The sequence below is a fragment of the Alnus glutinosa genome, chromosome 8, assembly GCF_958979055.1.
Source record: "Alnus glutinosa chromosome 8, dhAlnGlut1.1, whole genome shotgun sequence".
NCBI lineage: Eukaryota > Viridiplantae > Streptophyta > Magnoliopsida > Fagales > Betulaceae > Alnus > Alnus glutinosa.
The window spans coordinates 10,584,517-10,610,220 of NC_084893.1; the positions used below are offsets into that span (position 1 = coordinate 10,584,517).

The window sequence follows — 25,704 nt, forward strand, 5'->3', positions numbered from 1 at the left end:
TAAATCCAACACTCTAAAAGTGGTAATGCTCTCAAAATCTCTTGAACTTAGGGGAAGCCAAATTACTTATGAGGTCTTATATTCGAATTACCACTTTGGGATGTTGTTAAGATCAATTGTTTCTTGAACGAGTTAATTGGAATTATCAACTCCATAGTTGGAATACATTAATTTGTCAAAGATTAATGTGCAATGTAAAGTTAGGACCTGGCAAATTATGTTTCGGTGTCACATTTACTAGTGCAATTACTAATAAAAAAAAAATAGATAATGTGTAAATTAAAACTAAGAATTTACTTTCCTTAAACCTATATATGTTCTTGTAACTGAACATTTATTCCTTAAGAAAGTTATTATTAATAAATCCAACGTTCTAAAAGTGGTAATGCTCTCTAAATTTCTTTAACTTTGGGGAAGCCAAATTACTTCTGAGGTCTTATATTCGATTTACCATTTTAGGATATTGTTAAAATCAATTGTTTTATGAACGAGTTAATTAGAATTATCAACTCCATAGTTAGAATACATTAATTTGTCAAAGATTAATGTGCTATGTAAAATTAGGACCTAGCAAATTACGTTTTGGTATCGAATTTACAAGTTCAATTATTATAGTGAAAATAAAAAAGAGATCATGTGTAAATTAAAAATGAGAATTTACTTTTCTTAAAGCTATATATGCTCTTGTAACTGAACATTTATTCCTTAAGAAAGTTATTATCAATAAATCCAACGTTCTAAAAGTGGTGATGCTCTCTAAATTTCTTTAACTTTGGGGAAGCCAAATTACTTCTGAGCTCTTATATTCAAATTTCCATTTTAGGATATTGTTAAGATCAATTGTTTCATGAACGAATTAATTGGAATTATCAAAGCTATATAAGTTTTTGTAACTGAACATTTATTCCTTAATAAAATTATTACCGATAAATTCAACGCTCTAAAAGTGGTAATACTTTCTAAATATCTTTAACTTTGGGAAGCCAAATTACTTCTGAGGTCTTATATTCGAATTACCATTTTAGCATATTGCTAAGATCAATTATTTCATGAACGAGTTAATTGGAATTATCAACTCCGTAGTTGGAATACATTAATTTGTAAAAAAGATTAATGTGCTATGTAAAATTAGGACCAGGCAAATTAAGTTTACGTATCGCATTTACAGGTGCAATTTTTATATTGAAAATAAAAAAGATATAATTTTTAAATTAAAACTGAGAATTTTCTTTTCTTAAACCTATATATGTTCTTGTAACTGAACATTTATTCCTTAACAAAGTTATTATAAATAAATACAACGTTTTAAAAGTGGTAATGCTCTCTAAATTTCTTTAACTTTGGGGAAGCCAAATTACTTCTGAGGTCTTATATTCAAATTACCATTTTATGATATTGTTAAGATCAATTGTTTCATGTACGAGTTAATTGGAATTATCAACTCCGTAGTTAGAATACATTAATTTGTCAAAGATTAATGTGCTATGTAAAATTAGGACCTGGCAAATTAAGTTTCGGTATCGCATTTACAAGTGCAATTATTATCGTAAAAATAAAAATGATGTAATGCATGTGTAAATTAAAACTGAGAATTTACTTTTCTTAAAGCTATATATGCTCTTGTAATTGAACATTTATTCCTTAAGAAAGTTATTATCAATAAATCCAACATTCTAAAAGTGGTGATGCTCTCTAAATTTTTTTAACTTTGGGGAAGCCAAATTACTTCTGAGCTCTTATATTCAAATTTCTATATTCGGATATTGTTAAGATCAATTGTTTCATGAACGAATTAATTGGAATTATCATAGTTATATAAGTTCTTGTAACTGAACATTTATTCCTTGACAAAGTTATTATCAATAAATCCAACGTTCTAAACGTAGTAATGCTCTCTAAATTTCTTTAACTTTGGGGAAGCCAAATTACTTCTAATGTCTTATATTCGAATCACCATTTTAGGATATTGTTAAGATCAATTGTTTCATGAACGAGTTAATTGGAATTATCAACTCCATAGTTGGAATACATTAATTTGTCAAAAATTAATGTGCTATGTAAAATTTGGACCGAGCAAATTAAGTTTCGGTATCGCATTTACAGGTGTAATTATTATAGTGAATTTAAAAAAGATATAATGTGTAAATTAAAACTAAGAATTTAATTCGTTCATGAAACAATTGATCTTAAATTAAAACTGAGAATTTACTTTTCTTAAAGCTATATATGTTCTTGTAACTGAACATTTATTCCTTAAGAAAGTTATTATCAATATATCCAACGTTCTAAAAGTGGTGATGCTCTCTAAATTTCTTTAACTTTGGGGAAGCCAAATTACTTCTGAGGTCTTATATTCGAATTACCATTTCAGGATATTGTTAAGATCAATTGTTTTATTAACGAGTTAATTGGAATTATCAACTTCGTAGTTGGAATACATTAATTTGTAAAAAAGATTAATGTGCTATGTAAAATTAGGACAAGGCAAATTAAGTTTAGGTATCGCATTTACTGGTGCAATTTTTATAGTGAATATAAAAAAGATATAATTTGTAAATTAAAATTGAGAATTTACTTTTCTTAAAGCTATATATGTTCTTGTAACTGAACATTTATTCCTTAACAAAGTTATTATCAATAAATACAACGTTCTAAAAGTGGTAATGCTAACTAAATTTCTTTAACTTTGGGGAAGCCAAATTATTTCTAAGGACTTATATTCGAATTACCATTTTAGGATATTGTTAAGATCAATTGTTTTATGAACGAGTTAATTGGAATTATCAACTCCATAGTTGGAATACATTAATTTGTCAAAGATTAATGTGGAATGTAATATTAGGAGTCTGCAAATTAAGTTTCGGTATCACTTTTACAAGTGCAATTATTATAATGAAAATAAAAAAGAGATAATGTTTGAATATAAGCTGAAAATTTTCCTTTCTTAAAGCTATATATGTTCCTGTAACTGAACATTTATTCCTTAATAAAATTATTACCGATAAATCCAACGCTTTAAAAGTGGTATTGCTTTCCAAATTTGTTTAACTTTGGGGAAGCCAAATTACTTCTGAGGTCTTATATTTGAATTACCATTTTAGGATATTGTTAAGATCAATTGTTTCGTGAATGAATTAAATGGAATTATCACCTCCATAGTTGAAATACTTTAATTTGTCAAAGATTTATGTGCAATGAAAAATTAGGACCTGGTAAATTAAGTTACGGTAATGAATTTACATGTGCAATTATTATAATGAAAATAAAAAATAGATAATATGTAAATTAAAACTGCGAATTTACTTTTCTTAAAGTTATATATGTTCTTGTAACTAAACATTTATTCCTTAACAAAGTTATTACCAATAAATTCAACACTCTAAAAGTGGCAATGCTCTCCAAATTTCTTGAACTTTTTGGAAGCCAAATTACTTCTGAGGTCTTATATTCGAATTACCATTTTAGGATATTGCTAAGATCTTTTGTTTCATGAACGAGTTAATTGGAATTATCAACTCCGTAGTTGGAATACATTAATTTGCCAAAGATTAATGTGTTATGTAAAATTAGGACCTGGCAAATTAAGTTTCGGTATCGCATTTACAAGTGCCATTATTATAGTGAAAATAAAAAGAGATAATGTGTAAATTAAAACCGAGAATTTACTTTTCTTAAAGCAATATATGTTCTTGTAACTGAACATATATTCCTTAACAAAGTTTTTATCAATAAATACAACGTTCTAAATGTGGTAATGCTATCTAAATTTCTTTAACTTTGGGGAAGCCAAATTACTTCTGAGGTCTTATATTCGAATTACCATTTTAGAATATTGTAAAGTTCAATTGTTTCATTAACGAGTTAATTGGAATTATCAACTCCGTAGTTGGAATACATTAATTTGTCAAAGATTAATGTGCTATGTAAAATTAGGACCATGCAAATTAAGTTTCGGTATCGCATTTACTGGTGCAATTATTATAGTGAATATAAAAAAGATATAATTTGTAAATTAAAACTGAGAATTTACTTTTCTTAAAGTTATATATGTTATTGTAACTGAACATTTATTCCTTAACAAATTTATTATCAATAAATACAACGTTCTAAAAGTGGTAATGCTATCTAAATTTCTTTAACTTTGGGGAAGCCAAATTACTTCTGAGGACTTATATTTGAATTACCATTTTAGGATATTGTTAAGATCAATTGTTTCATGAGCGAGTTAATTGGAATTATCAACTCTATAATTGGAATACATTAATTTGTCAAAGATTAATGTGGAATGTAATATTAGGAGTTTGCAAATTAAGTTTCGGTATCGCATTTACAAGTGCAATTATTATAATGAAAATAAAAAAGAGATAATGTCTGAATTAAAGCTGAAAATTTACGTTTCTTAAAGCTATATATGTTCCTGTAACTAAACATTTATCAATTTCGTAGTTGGAATACATTAATTTGTCAAAGATTAATGTGGAGTTTAATATTAGGACTTGGCAAATTAAGTTTCGGTAACGCATTTACAAGTGCAATTATTATAATAAAATTGAAAAAGTGAAAATGTGTAAATTGAAGCTGAGAATTTACTTTTCTTTAAGTTATATATGTCCTTCTAATTGAACATTTATTCCATAACTGAACATTTATTCCATAACAAAGTCATTACCAATAAATACAATGCTCTAAAAGTGGTAATGATCTCTAAATTTCTTTAACTTTTGGGAAGCCAAATTACTTCTGATGTCTTATATTTGAAGTACCATTTTAGAATATTGTTAAAATCAATTGTTTCATGAACGAGTTAATTGGAACTATCAACTCCATAATTGGAATACATTAATTTGTCAAAGATTAATGTGGAATGTAATATTAGGGCTTGGCAAATTAAGTTTCGGTAACGCATTTACAAGTGCAATTTTTATAATGTAAATGAAAAAGAGATAATGTGTAAATCGAAGCTAAGAATTTACTTTTCTTAAAGTTATATATGTTCTTCTAACTGAACATTTATTCCTTAACAAACTATTTGCCAATAAATCCAACGCTCTAAAAGTGGTAAAGCTCTCTAAATTTCTTTAACTTTGGGGAAGCCAAATTACTTCTGGGGTCTTATATTCAAATTAACATTTTAGGATATTGTTAAGATCAACTGTTGCATGAACAAGTTAATTGGAATTATCAACTCCGTAGTTGGAATACATTAATTTGTCAAAGATTAAAGTGCTATGTAAAATTTGGACCGGGCAAATTAAGTTTCGGTATCGCATTTACAGGTACAATTATTATAGTGAATATAAAAAAGATATAATTTGTAAATTAAAACTGAGAATTTACTTTTCCTAAACCTATATATGTTCTTGAAACTGACATTTATTCCTTAACAAAGTTATTATCAATAAATACAACGTTTAAAAGTGGTAATGCTATCTAAATTTCTTTAACTTTGGGGAAGCCAAATTACTTCTGAGGTCTTATATTCGAATTACCATTTTAAGATATTGTTAAGATCAATTGTTTCATGAGCGAGTTAATTGGAATTATCAACTTCGTAGTTGGAATACATTAATTTGTCAAAGATTAATGTGCTATGTAAAATTAGGACCTGGCAAATTAAGTTTCGGTATCGCATTTACAGGTGCAATTATTATAGTGAAAATAAAAAAGAGATAATGTGTAAATTAAAACAGAGAATTTACTTTTCTTAAAGCTATATATGTTCTAGTAACTGAACATATATTCCTTGACAAAGTTTTTATCAATAAATCCACCATTCTAAAAGTGGTCATGCTCTCTAAATTTATTTAACTTTGGGGAAGCCAAATTACTTCTGAGGTCTTATAATCGAATTACCATTTTAGGATATTGTTAAGATCAATAGTTTCATGAACTAGTTAATTGGAACTATCAACTCCTTAGTTGGAATACATTAATTTGTCAAAGATTAATGTGTAAATGAATATTAGGACTTGGCAAATTAACTTTCGGTAACGCATTTATAAGTGCAATTATTATAATGGAAATGAAAAAGAGATAATGTGTAAATTTAAGCTGAGAATTTACTTATCTTAACCTATATATGTTCTTGTAACTGAACAAATATTCCTTAACAAAGTTATTATCAATAAATCTAACGTTCTAAAAGTGGTAATACTCTCTAAATTTCTTTAACTTTAGGGAAGCTAAATTACTTCTGAGGTCTTATATTCGAATTACCATTTTAGGATATTGTTAAGATCAATTGTTTCATGAACGAGTTAATTGGAATTATCAATTTCGTAGTTAGAATACATTAATTTGTCGAAGATTAATGTGCTATATAAAATTAGGACCTGGCAAATTAAGTTTCGGTATCGCATTTACAGGTGCAATTATTATAAGGAAAATAAAAAAGAGATAATGTGTAAATTAAAACTGAGAATTTACTTTTCTTAAAGCTATATATGTTCTTGTAACTGAACATTTATTCCTTAACAAAATTATTGTCAATAAATCCGACGTTCTAAACGTGATAATGCTCTCTAAATTTCTTTAACTTTGGGGAAGCCAAATTACTTCTGAGTTGTCATATTCGAATTACCATTTTAGGATTTTGTTAAGATCAATTATTTCATGAACGAGTTAATTGGAATTATCAACTCCATAGTTGGATTAAATTAATTTGTCAAAGATTAATGTGGAATGTAATATTAGTACTTGGCAAATTAAGTTTCGGTATCGCATTTACAAGTGTAATCATTATAATGAAAATAAAAAAGAGATATTGCGTAAATTAAAGATGAGAATTTACCTTTCTTAAAGTTATATATGTTCCTGTAACTGAACATTTATTCCTTAACAAAGTTATTATCATTAAATCTAACGTTCTAAGGGGAAGCCAAATTACTTCTTAGGTCTTATACTTGATTTACCGTTTTCGGATATTGTTAAGATCAATTGTTTCACGAACGAGCTAATTGGAACTATCAACTCTATAGTTGGAATACATTAATTTGTCAAAGATTAAAGTGGAATTTAATATTAGGACTTGGCAAATTAAGTTTCGGTAACGCATTTACAAGTGCAATTATTATAATGAAAATGAAAAGAGATAATGTGGAAATTGAAGCTGAAAATTTACTTTTCTTAAAGTTATATATGTTCTTCTAACTGAACATTCATTCCTTAACAAAGTCATTACCAATAAATCCAACGCTCTAAAGGTGGTAATGCTCTCTAAATTTCTTTAACTTTGGGGAAGCCAAATTACTTCTGAGGTCTTATATTCGAATTTCCATTTTAGGATATTGTTAAGATCAATTGTTTCATGAATGAGTTAGTTGGAATTATCAATTCCGTAGTTGGAATACTTTAATTTATCAAAGATTAATGTGGAATGTAATATTAGGACTTGGAAATAAAGTTTCGGTACCACATTTACAAGTGCAATTATTATAATGAAAATAAAAAAAGTGATAATGTGTAAATTAAAGATGAGAATTTACTTTTCTTAGAGCTATATATGTTCTTGTAACGGAACATTTATTCCTTAACAAAGCTATTACCAGTAAATCCAGCACTCTAAAAGGAGCAATGATCTTTAAATTTCTTTAACTCTGGGGAAGCCAAATTACTTCTGAGGTCTTATATTCGAATTACCATTTTAGGATATTGTTAAGATCAATTGTTTCATGGACGAGTTAATTGGAATTATCAACTTCGTAGTTGGAATACATTAATTTGTCAAGGATTAATGGGCTATGTAAAATTAGGACCTCGCATTTACAAGTGCAATTATTATAATGAAAATAAAAAAGAGATAATGTGTAAAGTAAAACTGAGAATTTACTTTTCTTAAAGCTATATATGTTCTTGTAACTGAACATTTATTCCTTAACAAAGTTATTATCAATAAATCCAACGTTCTAAAAGTGGTAATGCTCTCTAAATTTCTTTAACTTTGGGGAAGCCAAATTATTTCTGAGGTCTTATATTCGAATTACCATTTTAGGATATTGTTATAATCAATTGTTTTATGAACGAGTTAATTGGAATTATCAACTCCATAGTTGGAATACATTAATTTGTCAAAGATTAATGTGGAATGTAATATTAGGACTTGGCAAATTAAGTTTCGGTATCGCATTTACAAGTGCAATTATAATAATGAAAATAAAAAAGAGATAATGTGTAAATTAAATCTTAGAATTTACTTTTCGTCAAGCTATATATGTTCTTGTAACTGAACGTTTATTCCTTAACAAAGTTATTATCAATAAATCCAACGTTCTAAAAGTGGTAATACTCTCTAAATTTTTTTAACTTTGGGGAAGCCAAATTACTTCTGAGGTCTTATATTCGAATTACCATTTTAGGATATTGTTAAGATCAATTGTTTCATGAACGAGTTAATTGGAATTATCAATTTCGTAGTTAGAATACATTAATTTGTCGAAGATTAATGTGCTATATAAAATTAGGACCTGGCAAATTAAGTTTCGGTATCGCATTTACAGGTGCAATTATTATCGTAAAAATAAAAATGATGTAATGCATGTGTAAATTAAAACTAAGAATTTACTTTTCTTAAAGCTATATATGTTCTTGTAACTGAACATTTATTCCTTAACAAAGTTATTATCAATAAATCCAACGGTCTAAAAGTGGTAATGGTCTCTAAATTTCTATAACTTTGGGGAAGCTAAATTACTTCTAAGGTCTTATATTCGAATTACCATTTTAGGATATTGTTAAGATCAATTGCTTTATGAACGAGTTAATTGGAATTATCAACTCCATAGTTGGAATACATTAATTTGTCAAAGATTAATGTGGAATGTAATATTAGGACTTGCCAAATTAAGTTTCGGTATCGCATTTCCATGTGCAATTATTATAATGAAAATAAAAAAAGAGAATGTGTAAATTAAAGCTGAGAATTTACCTTTCTTAAAGCTATATGTGTTCATGTAACTGAACATATATTCCTTAATATAGTTATTACCGATAAATCCAATGCTCTAAAAGTGATAATGCTCTCTAAATTTCTTTAACTTTGTGAAAGCCAAATTACTTCTGAGGTCTTATATTCAAATTACCATTTTAGGTTATTATTAAGATCAATTGTTTCATGAACGAGTTAATTGGAATTATCAACTCCATAGTTGGAATACATTAATTTGTCAAAGATTATTGTGCAATGTAGTATTAGGACTTGGCAAATTAAGTTTCGGTATTGCATTTACAAGTGCAATTATTATAATGAAAGTAAAAAGAGATAATGTGTAAATTAAAGCTGAGAATTTACTTTTCTTAACGTTATTTATGTTTTTGTAACTGAACATTTATTTCTTAACAAAGTTATTTCCAATAAATCCAACGCTCTAAAAGTGGTAATGCTCTAGAAATTTCCTTAACTTTGGGCAAGCCAAATTACTTCTGATGTCTTATATTTTAGAGACCATTTTAGGATATTGTTAAAATTAATTGTTTCATGTACGAGTTAATTGGGATTATCAACTCTATAGTTTTTTTTTTTTTTTTTGACATGTCCACACAAGAGGTGAGATGATGATTCGAAATAGTGACTTATGTTTCTTGAAACGTGGTCCCCAGCCGACTGAGCTACCTTTTAGGGACCATCAAAGATTAATGAGAATTTAAAAACCACAACAATATGTATATATATAAACCATCTTGGTTAATTAAGTAACATAGTAGCCCCATCCAAATCCAATGCAATTATAGAGTTGATGAAAATAAATAGAACGAGAGAGAGAGAGCTCAGAGACCCAATTGTTCATCAACCCAACCTGACCTAGAAGAGAAGCCATGGGAAAGGTGCTGCAACCCCTTATCAATATTGCCTCAAACCATAATTATTTTATGGTATTAATTAAATCATTTATTCTTTTCGGTAGGGAAAAAACAAGCAAAATACACAAAATGGAGCACAAGAATTGCAAAATACACCAAATAACCAGCTGGGTGATGGAGAGAAGAAGCAAGAGAAGGCGGAGACAAAAAATGAGGAACAAAAGGAAGAGAAAAACACAGATAAGTCGAGCAAAGATATTGTGTTGAAAGCATACATGCATTGCCAAGGATGCTGTAAAACAGTTTCCAAATGCTTGAAAAGTCTTGACGGTAATGCTTGAAGATATCCTCTCTCTTTTTTTTTTTCTTTTTTGTAATAATAATTCTAATTATTTTCTGCTGTCTATATACATTTGTCAGTTTATTTGTTTTGATAAATAAAATATGTGCATACGAATTATGAGTAGGCGTTGAAGATGTCACCGTAGATATTGCAAATCACAGGGTGGTTGTGAAGGGCAAAAGAGCCGATCCAGTGAAAGCCTTGAAAAGGCTTCGGAACAAGTACAGTAGAAACGTTGAGCTTATCTCTCCGCTTCCAAAATCCGATAATGAAAAGAAAAAAGAACCCGAAAAGAAGAAAGAGGAGGTCAATTGCAAATAGCATCAAAATTTTGTTTCTTTTTTTTTTTTTTTTTTTTTTCTGAGTAAGACTAAAATCCTTATGTTGTTCTTGATTTTCTTTTTGCAGGTCCAAGTGAAAGTTGTGGCCCTCAAAATGTACATGCACTGTGAAGGTTGTGCAAATGATATAAAGAAAAATATAGAGAGAATGAAAGGTAAAAAAATCTATATTTGATTCAATTCTTCATTGGAATTAATATCATACAGTGAAAAGTAGTTTTTTAAAAAATTTCGATGAAGTATATATTAATTATTTGCAAATTAGGAATCCTAACCGTGGAACCAAACATGGAAGCCTCGCGAGTGACGGTGAGGGGAGTCTTCGACCCACCAAAACTCGTCGAAAACATCAAGAAGCGACTGGGAAAGCACGTAGAGATTGTGAAGCAAGAACATGCAGAGAAAGGACAAGACAAGAGCAACAAAAAAGATACAGAAGAGGAAAAAGGGGAAAAAGGGGGAAATATTTTCCAATATCCTCCCCAATACTCAACCCAACATATTTATCCCAACCAAATGTTTAGTGATGAAAACGTTTTTTCATGCTCAATAATGTAAAAAAAAAAAAAAAAAAAAAAAAAAAAAAAAAAAAAAAAACAGGGTGTGAAAGGCAAAAAAAACTTGTCTAGCTATCATTTCCTTTTCATTTGTTTTCGTGGATGAACTCACAATTTTTTCATTTATTATTTTATTCTACATATATTGAAAGAATTACAGAATTACTTTCCATTGCAAAGTTACAATTTTTGGAACAGAAAATGTTAGGCAATTAGTGGTTGATTTTTGCGAACAAAGTTTTTCTAAAATTGCTCAAATTCAATATATTAAACTGAGATATATTTTTAGAATACGGTAAAAATGCTCGTGAGAATTACATTAGAATAGATTGGAGGAACTCTCCTCCCCCCCATTTTGAAGAAAAATGTTATGTATTAATTTTCTCCTAACATGATGAATTAAACTTCATTTTCATGAACATTTCTTGGATAATTCTTTGAAAAAGAGAAGTCCAATAAAAAAAACCATTGCAATCACGTCCCATTAAACTAGACTTACACTTTCTATATATCACCAAATCCAAATCCATGAAGTGAGAGGGACATGGCAAGACTTTTTTTTTTTTTTTTTTACATGTCCACATAAGAGGGGATATGAGGGATTCGAACTAGTAACCTCCACTTTATGAGCAAGACTTGAATGTTATATTAACAACCAACTTTGGAGATTTTATGCGATCTTATATATATAGAGTAATTCTTTGGTAACGATAATTATGAATTTTTCCCCAAAAATATAAAAGTTTTTTCTCCCAATAAAAATAAAATAAACTTTTGACCCTTAAATAACTCAAATGAGACAATCATCTGAATAGAATAATGTCATAATTTTCCCGGGTTTCTATTCTCCAATAGCTACAATAATTAATCATTAATGAAACAAAAACAATACGACGTCGTCGCATGGGCTTACTAACACCTTCTTAAGTTAAGGTTTTATACACAAAATAACTATTTCATTAAAAAAAAAAAAAAAAAAAAATCTTTTATAAAGAATAAAAAATAAAATAAAACATCCTTGGTAGTAAAATATATAATAACGATCTAACACTTAAAATTATATTGCCCAAGAGAGAATGCCTATTTGGATCCAACTTCTTTAACTACAGTACAACTCCTGTAAAAATTAAGGGTTGAGATTTAAACACGTCACTCAATTTTATATTTTTCGCTTGTGTTAAAAACACATTGTATTCGTGAATGGTGTTTGGTAGGTGTCAATGGCGGAGCTGAATAGCCATTGCTCTTTCTCTCTCTGAAAGCTATGTGTAAGTGTTGTCAATGGCAGATTTGAATACCCATTTGAGAAAAAAAAAATTTATTAAACAATCAAATATACCCATTTATCCACAAAAAAAAAAAAAAAAAAAAAAAAAAAAAAAATTATTATGGAGCAGCCCAAAAACGTTGGATTCAGATCAAATGTTTAATAGACATTGGATTCCACCACTTCCATGAGAAAGTTTCTGTTAATAAAGAGAAGAAACTAGCTTTCGGAGAAAAATAAAGAAAATAAAACTCAATAAGGACAGAAGAGATATTATATAAAATCAAACACGACTACCCACCCATTTGAAAATGTTGAGTGGACCTGGCCAACACATTTTTTTGAGCTTTTTTCTGTCTGTTTGGTTCCTCAAAAACGGTGGGAAAAAGAAAGGAGAAATGCAGTTTCTGGCCGTGCGTTTGGCAAAGTGTTTTGAAACACAAATACAATTGAAAACAAAAATATTTGAAACCCGAAAAATGAAAACAACTCCAACCTGTTTCCAAAAACAAGCGGAAACAACCAAAGGCACGTTTCAGTATAAGTGCACGGTAACTAAACAGTGTATGAGGTCTCCAGTTCGATTCTTGGGAACAAAGGATGAGGTTAGTTTCCATATCTTTTCTCTAACATTATTTGTTTTTCTCCACCACTTGATCGTTGCTCCAACCCTTTACCATGTGGCTCCGCCCCCTTAGTATCAGAACCCTAACACGGCCCGGCATTTCTGGTCAGAGAAGGAGGTCATCAGCCAATGCAATTTGTAGAGGATCAACGGTGGTTTCTTATTCAGTTAGAGTATTCGTTAGCAAAATCCTTTCGTTGCTACAATAGTTTTCTCCTCCTTATGAACCCAAAGAGAACCAGTAAGAGCATAAGCAGAAATTTTCCACGAATAGATGCATTTTGGGTTGCACGAGCTTTCATCTTGGGTTGAAAAAGGTGAATGCTTAGAACTTCTTTGTGTTATCGGGTAGCAAATATTCTCGGACTAGAGTTACAATGCATCTTATGTGTTTGTAAAAAGTCCTACAACACAACTAATAATTGATGTATTTATGGGCATTTAAATGCACGTGTTTATTAACCTTATTTATTCGTTATGTTTGGCGGGAACCTCTTCTTTTAAATACATTGGTAATGCCTTGCCTTCTCCGCCATCACCGCCTTTCTTCACTAAATTTTTTTTTTTTTTTTTTAAAGGTTTAGGGTTTAGACTGATCAGGAAGTTTTATGGTATATATATATATATATATATATATATATATATATATATACATATTGTGCAGTTCAACATTTTTCAAATGAGTATTCATCTTTTGATTGATTAATAAAGTTCTTTTTTTTTTTCTGAAATGGATATTCAGATCTGTCATTGAAATATTGAATACACCTGCTAATAGCTTTTCAGAGAGAGTTTAAGAATACAAGTGTCTTGAACTTGAACGAAAAATTGTAAAATAGGGCGAGTGTAGTTTAAATCTAGACCCTCGGTTTATTTTTACAGAAGAAATACAGTAGAAGCCAGATGCGCCAAAACCTCATACCTGAATCAAATCACCTGTTAATAATTAATTACAATAAATACATTCGAAAATACAGAAATTATAGACCAAATAATTACAACTAATTGCATTTATCCTTGCTACCACCATTTTCCGCCACAAATAATACACAAAAAATGGAAAATGGGAAAAGGGAAAACATTTTTCAAAAAACAATTTACACAAAAACAAACAAAATCTATAATAAATACTGTGGTAATAAAAACCTATAAACCTTTAAAAAAAATAAAAACTAAATTAGATAAATATAGTTTGTGAATCAGATACATGTTCATGGTTCCATTCCCAGACCTTGAAAAAGGTCTCATAATGAGCTGGGATTAAACATTTATCATCATCTCCTAAATAAGCACAATTAAATTACCATTAAATCTCTAAACTGTAACCAAACAATGACACTGATAATGATCACAATAATAACAATAGAATTATAATATAAAAGTCAATAAAATGCCAAAGAAGTTTTAATTATACAATCACAGAAGTTTTCATTGTTTGATATCATATACATGAAAATAAGATAAATAAAATCAAACGCATGTCTTCCCAGATATCAAAAGAACACAGACTACCATCAGCTATAGTAATGAGCCTCTTTACTCAAGCCCCGAGAAGCTCATTACAAACCTCTCACAAAGAGCACAACTTGCATAAGGATATATGAAATTTGATAATTAAAGATATCTACAAATGCCATTTGTATAAACGAATCGTAATCAATGACATCCATCACAATCAGAATCACAAAACTTAATATATTTCTCAATAAATATAAATAAGATTAAACAGCTGTAGGAACATCTGAAAGCATGAGCCTTATTGGAAAAAAAGAAGGCAAATGCAAGAATCTCAACTCCCAAATCACTATTGGCAACGTATAGCACTGAAAACACTATCAAAAAGCGCATCAGAGACTCTAATTTGTTGCCTTTCATATTTGGCCCCGTTTGAAATTTCCTTTCTCCTCCCCTCTCCTCCCCTCCCCTTATTTTTTCATTTCTCCCAAAAAATATCAACTTCAAGGCCCTGTTTAAAATCCCATTCCCCTCTCCTCCCCTTCTTTTCACTTCTTCCAAAAATACATCAATTTCAAAATATTCTTAATTTTTAACTTTTTATATTACATCAACACTTTTTTATTACTTTTTAAATAAAAAACTCACTACAATACAAACTTTTCTCACTTTTCCATATAAATTATTTCAATTTTATCACATCAATCTTATTTTTCAATCATTAAAAAAAATTTCAAAAGGGAGGGAAGGAGAAAGAAAATTTCAAACGGGGCCTTTAAACATTCTTTAATTTTTCACCTTTTATTTCACATGAACACTTTTTTATTACTTTTTAAACAAAAAATTCACTCCAATACAATTTTTTTTTTTTCACTTTTCTATATAAATTATTTCAATTTTACATCACATTAATCATGTTTTTCAATCTTTCAAAAATAAATTCCAAAAAAGGAGGTGAGGGAGAATTTCAAACGAGGTCAAATCACACATATCAGCCATCATAATACATTTGCTAACAAAGCAAAAAGCTAAAACAAAATACCAACGAAAAGAACTGAATCAAATTCATTTTAAGGGATAAAAATCAGATAGCAATAACTGAGACAAAAGAAAAAAAACAAACTCTCAAATAGAAGTCTTCAAAAAGAAGAGAAAGGCCTCAGAAAAGGCGAAAGATTGTCACATCAATGATGATCTCGTGAAAGAGTATCTCAGATGGTACGGACAAATTCAATGCATCATAGGCCACTAAAAAGAAAATTATACAAAAGAAAAATGATGAAACTGTCAAATATAAGAGGGAGCCAAAGTTACGAATTTCAAAAACAGAGCAAATGGAGCAACGTGAAAGTAACCACATGACACAAATAACAATGGGCTACAACCAATGCTTCATTTTCTTTAACCTCTAAATATTAATCAGAATAACCACTAATCAACCAATTACACTACATTTGTTTACCAATAAAGCAATTGCACTACTTTCATTCTTTTTTTTCGCACAAAACATGTTAGCATTGCAACGACCAAACAACTTCCTCGGATACTCCATTGCAACACGTTAAGCTCCATAAAATCTTTTGTTTGCAGAGGAATGCTGCAACCAAAAAGATCTACCATAAGAAATAACATGTGACGCAAAGAAACCAGTCCAACACAAATTCCAATGGATATACCATTGCAACCACCACCTCTAGTAACAACCCTACAACTGCTGTGAGTTGATTGGATTAAGCGTCACAAATAAAATTGACCCACTAACCTATAAATTGTGAAGGATAATACAAATGATTGTAGGAGCATCTGAATGCAAAAACCTTACGAAAAATGCGAGGCAAACGCCAGAATCTCAGCTCCCAGATTGATATCGGCAACGTACAGCACTGAAAACGCTACCAAAAGAGCGCATCAGAGACTCTAATTTGTTGCCTTTCACATTTTCTAATACCAAAAACAAAATAACCACATTAAAAAAAATCTCAAATCGAAATTCAACAATTAACACTAAAAACACTAAGATGCTAAAAATACTCCGTATAAGAGAAAACAGGCTCAGAGAGTAATGATTTATAGTGACATCAACAAGCTCAAGAGAGCTTTCATAGTTTGATGGTATAAAATTTAGTCATCACGGCCTCCATATCACAGAAAAATGACTTAAACATACAAGAAAAAAAAAAAAAAAAAAAAAAAAAAAAAAAAAAGAACAAGAAAAAAACTAGAACAAAGATCAGATAGAAAACTTACAAGAAAAAAAAAAGGGGGGGGTAAAACATCAAAGATCGAAGAAAGCGGATTGATACATTAAAGAGAAAATTCCCAGATACGACAGACAAAAAGTGCAACCAACGGAGAGAAAGAAGTCATAAACGTGAGACAGTGAAGACAGAGAGAGGCTGGAAACTTTGGATGGGTTGGAAGAGACTTCGGTTTTTGAGATGCGTTGGGAAGGGTTGGGGTTTTGAGGGGCTTAAATAGCAGAGTGACGGAGGTGAAACCCTAATCGTACTCGATCGTGATCGAAAGTTACAAAACTACCCTTAGACTATTATTCTTTCTCCTTTTAGGGGAAAAAAAAAATTTTCTTTTTTATGAAATAAAAAATTGGTTCATGTATTTTTACGAGCTCCACAATAATAGCACAAATAAAATTGTATTTAAGCGGAATCAAGTTTGGACTAAAAAAAATACTACATGTACTTAAATTTTTATAAAAAAAGTTTTATTAATATGATGTAGAGTTTATTCATTAGTTTTCTTTTTATTAATTATTTTAATCATCTTCGATAAATAAGCTTCACGTCACTTAGTAAAGTTCTTTTTGTAAAACTTGTTTGGGAGATCAAATTCAGCTCGAGCTGGTGACTAATTTTAAAAGGGTGTTGTAACTTGGGTCGTGAAGAGTCGAGCTTTCAATCGAGTTCAAGCTATTCGAGTTTGATTAGAATTTTGGTAAAATTATAAGTTTAAAATGAAAAAATAAAAAAAAAAAAAAGCTTGTGAAGTGGTGGACTAGTGACAAACAACATTTTTCCACTTAATGAAATTGTTCAGGAACGCCTCCAACCTGTATTGTGTACCATTGAAAGACAAACAACGTTGTTCCCTGTTTGTCTTTCAAAGCTTCTTCATTGGTGCTCGGCGTACTAACATAATTTCTTGTTTCGCAACTGCTAGAAGACGAATCAAGTTGCTTGAAAGAGAGCCGCAACATAGGAGGGGGAGTTCAACCTAGATTCCTTCTTCAATGTTACGGATCTGGTAAAATGAGAGTTGCGAAGGTGAAGAGTGATTCAAGCAGTGAAGTAAACATTAAAGAAGTCATCAAATAATGAATTAAACATTGAAGAGGTTATTAGTTGTATGAAGTGTATACTTCGTTTGTTTCGACGTAAAATGTTTTTCGTAAAATATTTTTAACTAAATTATTTTTCAAAAAAATAATTTTCCAAAAAATATTTTTTGATGTTTGGCTCTTACAAAAAAATCACCAACTGCGAAAAACTACCGGTGACGAGATTTCGTCATTGGCCGGTAGGATTCTAGCCACTTTCACTGGATTTGGGCTACTATTGCCGGATTTCGGCGATGGAGATCAGAATCCGGCAGCAATGGCCAGATTCCGGCCAGTTTTGCCAGAATTTGGCCTAGCATGGCTGAACTGGCCAGATTCCGACCAATTTGGCCGGAATCTGGTCCACTGTACTAGCTGAATTTCGGTCGGACCAAATTCCAGCGTAGGCAGTCAAAATCTGGCACAAATGGCCAGATTATGGTCCGCTAGAATATCAAAATTCAGGGACCTTTGGTAGTAGATTCGGGCTACCAACAAACTCCATTGCCTAGCAGTGGCAAATTCCTACAAACATTCGTGCAAGAATGAAGAGTTTAAATCCAGAAAACGATTTACAGTTTTTAGTAAATTGTTTTCCAAAAATTAAAGAGGCTTTTACAGTTAAACTGAAAATGATTTTCGTTGACCGTCATTTTCGGTTGTACCAAACACAAAAAAATACATAAAATATTTTGCGTGCAAACAAACGGAGCAGTTAAGAGGCGTAATGCAGTGTATTTATTAAATTGCTTTTAGAAGAGATGAGGAGTGATGGCGTCGAGAGATTAGCGTCAGAATTGCTTAACTAAAGAAAAAGGTTAGTGGAGAAGTCTCGAGAAAGAATGAGGTTTGTGTGTGTGATTTCAACATGAAAGACATCCGACAACAGCTAATAACAATTAAGACATTTGTAGAAAATGAGGAGAGCTATGTTTTACTTGTAAACTTGTGTTGGGTAATTATCCTGCCCCATCTGTAGATGGGGCCTCTAAAGTGGCCCAGCCAAGTCGTGCCCACCCATTTCTTTTAACCTCCTCAGAACGATGGGATTCTTGGTCGGACAAGGAAGCACCTCTCTGTATGAAAATAAATGTTAAGCATCCGCTTAACTCAGTGTTCAGAACCTCGTAGTTATGCCGAGCACGCCCAGTGAACAACCACGAATCATCTGAGGAAGGAGCTCCCCGTTGGGCATTTATTAGGCATGGGATCAGATGGTCAAATCAAGTCAGATCACAAGGTGAATAGCAGAGTCACGCGCCGCTCCATAGGTCGGCTCATCATGCCAAAGGGTCAGAATATCATAAATGGTCGTCGATTATGTCACATCCCACTACTATTCATTCACGCCGGTAGATTAGTAGGAAGGAGATTTGGGAAGTTCACACGTGCGAGCTTATAAAAGAGAGTAGTATAAATAGAGGCCATAAATTTGGTAACACCTAACTTCTCCAGTGGCATTTATTATCCTTTTTCACAAAACCCTCACTAACTTTATCATCAGAGGAGGCGTCCCCGGCCAAACCTCAGCAAGCCTTTATTGTTTTGCAAATTCTCTCTTGCAAGGACTGACAACATTGCTCGGGTACTCAATTAATAGAAGACTATTCGATTGTTGACACGTCACCATTCAGAAATTGTACAAACAGTTTGGCGCTGCCTGTGGGAATCTATTGTCTTCCGTTCTTGCAAACATATATCTGTGATGGTGACTACGTGATCAGGAACCCAGAGGGTTTCAAAAAATGATCATCGCCAAAGTAATCGAGATGATGAGGGAAACACGCCCCAACCCCCTGTTACAATGGCTCTCCTCCATGAGAGAATGGTTCAGATAAAGAAGGAGATGCGAGAGTTGGCGGGTAAACACACCGTCACACAACCACATGTATCCGAAGATTCTCTGCCAACAACGGCACCTTCAAAGTGCAAGGAAGAGAAGACACCTGAGAGGAATAAGGAGGGTTCGGGAGAAAATGAAGATGATCAAGATGCAGAGTCTCAGAAAGCCCCCCTTCCTGAAGAGGCAAAAGAGGGAGAAAAGAAGCTAAAAGACCAGATTGCAAAGTTGGAGCAGCGATACGATTTCTTGTCGGAAGCGGTCCAGTAGCAGAATAAGGGCAACACTTCTAGGGCGGCTAACTTGTTGCAGAAAATAACTTCCCCCTTCACGAAAGAGGTAGCAGCCTTTCGGCTCCCTGAAAGATTTAAAATTCCGGATATCCCGGTTTACACGGGACAGGAGATCTAGTTGAGCACTTGGACAACTTCCGGGCTCACTTGGATTTGCACGAAACACCCGATGAAGTAGCATGCCGAGCCTTTCCCCTCACAATGGCGGGGAACGCCCGAGACTGGTTTAGGAAACTTCCACCAAGGTCTATCAGTATTCTTGATGACCTCGGGAGGATGTTCCTAACGCAGTTTATGGAAGGAATCATGTGGAAGAAGCCTACAGGATCCTTGATGTCTATCCGAAAGGGTCCTAAAGAATCACTAAAAGACTATCTCGTGCGTTTCAACCAAGAGAAGCTGGCTATTGAGAGTTGTACCGAGGAATTTATTTTTTGTGCCCTATTTTAGGGCATCAGGAAAGATAGACCTTTGATGGCAGATCTAGCCCGAAGGCCCCCATTGAATCTCCAAGAATTCATGGATAAAGTCGACGAATTCGTGAATCAATAAGAGACGCTTCGAGGACTTTTGGGGTGGAAACTTCTCGAGCGTTAGGTTCGGGAGAGAAGAAGGATTAGAAGGGGACCTAGAAAGCGGTTGAACAAGAGCCGCGCAAGAAGTTCTAGGACTACGATTGGACCCCTCTCAATGCACCTGTTAAGGAAGTCCTTATGGAAATCGAGAAGGACCCAATGTACTAAAAGCCTTTCTCGATACTAGGAAAACTACCAGCCAAGAATACGCATAAGTACTGCGCTTATCATGATACTAATGGCCATGGCATATATACTTGTATAACTTTGAGAAAGCTGATTGAACAATTCATAGCCAAGGGAAAGTTGACCCGATTTCTTGATGGGCAAAGAGATCGACCAAATGTGCCCCTGACACATCAGCCTAGAGAGGAGCGAGATCGGATGATCCTCCCAAGTACCGATCGGACCATCGTCGCAAGGAGACAAGAGCTCGCTCTTGAGAAGATGACCGCCAAGAACGTGACCGAGATTGATGGGATAGGATTTAGAGCCGAGCCCGACCCATAAACAATAGAGGCTTTCTCGAAATCTGAAACATCGCTGGAGGTTTTGCAGGGAGAGGTGAATCCCGAACGACCAGGAAATCATATGCTAGGCAGATGAAGAGTTTGGAAGTCTTTGCAATACAAAAACCCTCCAAGATGAGGAGGTATGAGAAGATTGTCATAGGCTTCTCTAACAATGATTATGCGGGTGTCTTGCTCCCACATACTGATGCCTTGGTAGTAATGCTGGCTATAGCCAACCACAGGATACACCGCATCTTGGTTGACACAGGGAGTGCTGCTGACATTTTAAATAGATCAACTTTTGATTTAATGAAGATTGATCAGGGAAAGATGGTCCCCGCTAGATGCCCCTTGGTGGGATTTGCTGGAGAACAGGTTATGCTGATCGAATCTATCGAGCTCCAGGTTACAGCTGGAACTCCGCGGAAGCAGAAGATCATTATGGTAAAATTCTTGGTGGTAGATGGACAGTCAGCATACAATGCCATTCTCGGCAGAATAGCCCTAAACGAGCTAAAGGTCGTGACATCGATCCCTCACTTGTGCATGAAGTTTCTGACCAACGAAGGAGTTAGAATAGTGAAAGGCGATCAGAGGGTTGCAAGGGTGTGCTACAATCCCTCCCTAAAAGGTCTTCCGAAGAGATTGCTCTTGGCAAGAAGACCAAGTCAGATGGGAAATAGCAGTCACAATTGGAGGAGCCGACCGGAGATTTGAAGAGTTTGAAATCGAAGGACCGGAGCGAAAAATATGGGTTGGTTCGCAGCTCCCCCAGGTGGAGAAAGAGAAGTTGGTAGCCTTCCTACTCTAAAACAGAGATGTGTTTGCATGGAGCCATGAAGATATGCTAGGGATTGATCCCTCGGTAATAGTCCACAAGTTGAATGTAGATCTGAACCATCGACTAGTAAAGCAGCGGAGGAGGACTTTTGCCCCCGAGTGGAACAAGGCGATCGCTAAAGAAGTACAGAGGTTATTGGAGGCCAGATTCATCAGGGAAGTTGATTACCCCGAATGGTTAGCCAATGTTGTATTGGTTAAGAAGTCAAATGGTAAGTGGAAAATGTGTGTAGATTTCACCGACTTGAACAAGGTCTGTTCGAAGGATAACTTTCTCCTTCCTCAGATAAACCTGTTGGTCGACTCCACGTTTGGGCATGGGCTCTTAAGTTTCATGGATGCCTTTTTGGGGTATAACTAGATACACAGAGATGAGGCAGACCAGGAGAAGACCGCTTTCATTACTGATCATGGTCTTTATCAAAGGTTGGTGAACAAGATGTCCCGAGATCAAATCAGCAGGAATGTCGAAGTGTGTGTCAATGAGATGCTGGTGAAAAGCATGCAAGCTCCCGACCACGTATTGGACCTGAGATAGACGTTTGCCACTTTGCGGCGTTACAAGATGAAGTTGAATCCAGCCAAGTGTGTGTTCAGCGTTTCATCTGGAAAGTTTTTGGGTTTTATGGTTTCACAGAGGGGCATAGAGGCCAATCCAGAAAAAAGTGAGGGCGGTCTTAGAAATGCAACCACCTAAAACCATCAAGCAATTGCAGCAGCTGACTGGAAGGATAGCGGCGTTGAATCGATTCATCTCTCGCTCCATTGATAAGTGTCCCCCTTTCTTTAAAATTTTGAAGAAAGCTTTTATTTGGAGCAAAGAGTGTGAAGAGGCCTTTAATGGGCTCAAAGAATACTTGATGAATCCTTCGCTCTTAAGCCGGCCTATAGAAAGGGAGATATTATACCTCTACCTCGTGACATCCCCCTTAGCCGTAAGTTTAGTGTTGGTTAGAGAGGACTTGGGAACCCAGAAGCTCATGTATTTCACTAGCAGAGCGCTTCATGGGGTCGAGGAGCGATACCCTCATATCGAGAATTTAGCTTTCGCGCTAGTGGTGTCAGCTCAGAGGTTGAAACCTTATTTTCAGGCTCATGCGATACACGTATTGACCGAATACCTATTGAAGGTGGTGTTACAAAAGCCCAACCTCTCGGGAAGGCTCGTGAACTAGGCAGTGGAGCTTGGGCAGTTCGACATCGAGTTCCACTCTCGGACGGCGATCAAAGGGCAGGTCCTGACTGATTTTCTTGTGGAGATGAACAATGCTCCAGAGCTTGGAGAGCTTCCCAAAGAAACAACTTGGGTGGCCCATATGGATGGATCTTCCATGAGTAAAAGGAGTGGAGTCAGGGTTGTCCTTGTCAGCCTAGAAGGCTGAAAATTCTAATATGCGATCAAGTTGGTCTTTGTCACCACCAATAACGAGGTGGAATATGAAGCGGTTCATGCTGGACTCTCCATAGCTCGGGGGATGGGAATCACGCACTTGGAAAATAGGAGCAACTCCCAAGTAGTGGTCTGACAAGTGAATGGAAGCTTTGCCGTTCAAGGAGACAAATTGGCCAAATATTTGGAAAATGTACGCCAACTCCAATCTAGCTTTGATAGAGTAGTGCTGATAAAGATACCTTGAGAAGGAAATATGTGTACAGATGCATTGTCCCAACTAGGATCTGGGACCGATCAAGAAATCAAAGCGGCAAAAAGAAGGATCTTGTTTAGGGCTAAGCCGTCCATATCGCTGGAATCAGAGGTAATGCAGGTTGATAAAGAAGAACCAGAATGGGCGGCTGGGATCATTCCTTATTGAAACACGGGAATTTACCCGAAGATAAGGCCTAAGCCTGAAAAGTGAGGCTGTAATTAGCTCGTTATGCGGTGATTGGCAGAGCACTCTATCGAAGAGGATACACCCTGCCCCTGCTCAAATGCCTCTCGGCAACAGAGGCTGAATATGTTTTAAGAGAGATCCACGAAGGAGTGTGTGGGAATCACCCAGGGGGCCGGATGTTAGCCCACAAGGCAATGAGGGTAGGATACTATTGGCCCACTATGGGAAAAGATTCGGCTGAGTTCGTTAAGAGCTGCAACAAGTGCCAGAGATTTGCTTGGATCATGCGGAACCCCTCTGAGAACTTAAGTTCGGTTTCCTCACCTTGGCCATTCGCCAAGTGGGGTGTTGATATAGTGGGGCCTATGCCTTCTGGGAAAGGAAACAAAAAGTTCCTCGTTGTTGTGGTGGACTACTTCACTAAGTGGGCGAAGGCAGAAGCATTGGCAGGCGTTACCACCGAGAATGTGACTAATTTCTTTTGGAGATCGATCAAATGCCGGTTCGGAATACCTTATGCATTTGTAATCGACAACGGGAACCAATTTGATTGTGGACCGTTCCGCAAGTGGTGTGCTAACCTCCGAAACTGTAATTATTATTCCACTCCAGTACACCCTTCAGTGAATGGGCAAGTGGAAGCCACGAAAAAAACATTGGTAGGAACGTTGAAGAAAAAGCTTGACCGAAAGAAAGGGGCTTGGGTTGAGTATGTCCTAGAAGTATTGAGGTCCTATCGGACAACTACCTGGACTCTGGCTATTGAGACACCCTTCTATTTAACTTATGGTACAGAAGCGGTGATCCCGATCGAGGTGGGCTCCTCGAGTTTTAGGGTATCCCACTACAACCCAGGCCTGAACAATGAAGGAATTAAACTGCTTTTGGATTTGCTACATGAGCGAAGGGAAGAGGTACAGGTTACCTGAGCAGCCTATCAAGATCGAGTGGCCCATTACTATAACCGAACGGTGAATCCGAGAAAGTAAAGTTTCGAGTGGGAGATTTGGTCTTGCGAAAGGTGAACCTGATGACTAAAAACCCTACAGAAGGGAAGCTCAGAGCGAAAGGGGAACGGCCGTATCGAGTGGTCAAGTGCCATGAAAAGGGGGCGTATCACTTGATAACTGCTGAAGGGAAGCTGGTACCAAGAGCCTGGAATGCATAACACTTGAAGAAATATTATTTGTAACATGTGGAATTTGCGTGAAATCAATGAAAAGAAATGAATTTGTGTTTTCATTTTTTGATTACTGTGATGTGTCCGTGATGATCTAACAAATCTCTAGAAGCCACAACCAAGTGGGTCGCAAAGTGATCAAAAGAGGTGATATAACCCCTACAACAAATACGGGTGCCAGAAGGCCGCCCTCTTTCGGATAACAGGGGTGACCCGAAGGCCACTATCCTCCTTTGGATAAAGGGGGTAGCTTGGGAGTGCAGAGGTTATCCATCCTTGGATTGGGGGGTAACCCAGAAGCACAAAAGAGGGGACATAACCCCTACAACAAATACGGGCGTCGAAAGGTCGCCCTTCTTTGGACAAGGGGGTGACTCGAAGGCCTTTATCCTCCTTTGGAAAATGGCAGTAGCTTGGATTTACAAAGGATACTCTCCCTCGGATAGGGAGAGTAGCTCAGAAGCATGACTACAACTAATCCCCACGGTGACTCTGTGCGGGAAGAAAGCACTCCGAAAAATTGTTTATCGGGAGCACCCATCCTCCCCGGACGTATGCTTTCTCAGGTACAAAATCTCTATTATAATGATTTGACAAGTTTTTATCCTGGTAGATGAGCCACCCTTCCTCGGATATGGAGGGTCGCTTCGAAAGGTGTAAATTTTTTTCCTTACTCAGAAATCCTGACTAATTTATGAAAATTTGGTTACTAGGTCATGAGAATTGGCTACTTCTTTTGAAGAAGTTTGGGAAAATCCCTTATAATAAGTTCGAAAATTTATTTTCTAACTTATTAGGGGGGTAGAGGGTAGATCAGTATTATCATATTCAATAGTACCATGCTCTATTACAGAAATTGCAAAAAAAAAAAAAAAAAACTCAGATTGTGTTAGAGGATCTTGTATTATTTCA

The 25,704-nt window shown here is 34.4% G+C and overlaps 1 protein-coding gene, 1 long non-coding RNA gene and 3 other non-coding genes across 5 annotated transcripts; 1 reads left to right on the forward strand and 4 right to left on the reverse strand.

The window, feature by feature from the left end:
* The first annotated feature begins 9,810 nt into the window (after positions 1-9,810).
* LOC133876111 (heavy metal-associated isoprenylated plant protein 8) lies at positions 9,811-11,037 on the forward strand. The gene is made up of 5 exons (XM_062314396.1): positions 9,811-9,819; positions 9,900-10,125; positions 10,263-10,444; positions 10,547-10,634; positions 10,745-11,037. Exons 1-5 carry the CDS (start codon positions 9,811-9,813, stop codon positions 11,035-11,037), a joined length of 798 nt encoding a protein of 265 aa, XP_062170380.1.
* A 3,082-nt stretch (positions 11,038-14,119) lies between these two features.
* Positions 14,120-14,216, reverse strand: LOC133876612 (small nucleolar RNA snoR69Y). Its single transcript, XR_009901599.1, has one exon. It is a non-coding gene; the product is annotated as a small nucleolar RNA snoR69Y (small nucleolar RNA).
* A 1,321-nt stretch (positions 14,217-15,537) lies between these two features.
* LOC133876616 (small nucleolar RNA snoR117) lies at positions 15,538-15,630 on the reverse strand. Its single transcript, XR_009901603.1, has one exon. It is a non-coding gene; the product is annotated as a small nucleolar RNA snoR117 (small nucleolar RNA).
* Positions 15,631-15,836: 206 nt separating this feature from the next.
* Positions 15,837-16,836, reverse strand: LOC133874761 (uncharacterized). Its single transcript, XR_009901371.1, has 2 exons — positions 16,631-16,836; positions 15,837-16,324 (listed from the first exon to the last, which is right to left on the reverse strand). It is a non-coding gene; the product is annotated as an uncharacterized LOC133874761 (long non-coding RNA).
* LOC133876615 (small nucleolar RNA snoR116) lies at positions 16,432-16,520 on the reverse strand. Its single transcript, XR_009901602.1, has one exon. It is a non-coding gene; the product is annotated as a small nucleolar RNA snoR116 (small nucleolar RNA).
* Positions 16,837-25,704: the final 8,868 nt, after the last annotated feature.

Bases quoted from the DNA above. Each gene is read 5' to 3' on its own strand.
- LOC133876111 (XM_062314396.1), top strand. The intron at 10,126-10,262 runs GTAATGCTTGAA...AATTATGAGTAG, and splicing joins ATGCTTGAAAAGTCTTGACG to GCGTTGAAGATGTCACCGTA. The intron at 10,445-10,546 runs GTCAATTGCAAA...TTCTTTTTGCAG, and splicing joins CCGAAAAGAAGAAAGAGGAG to GTCCAAGTGAAAGTTGTGGC.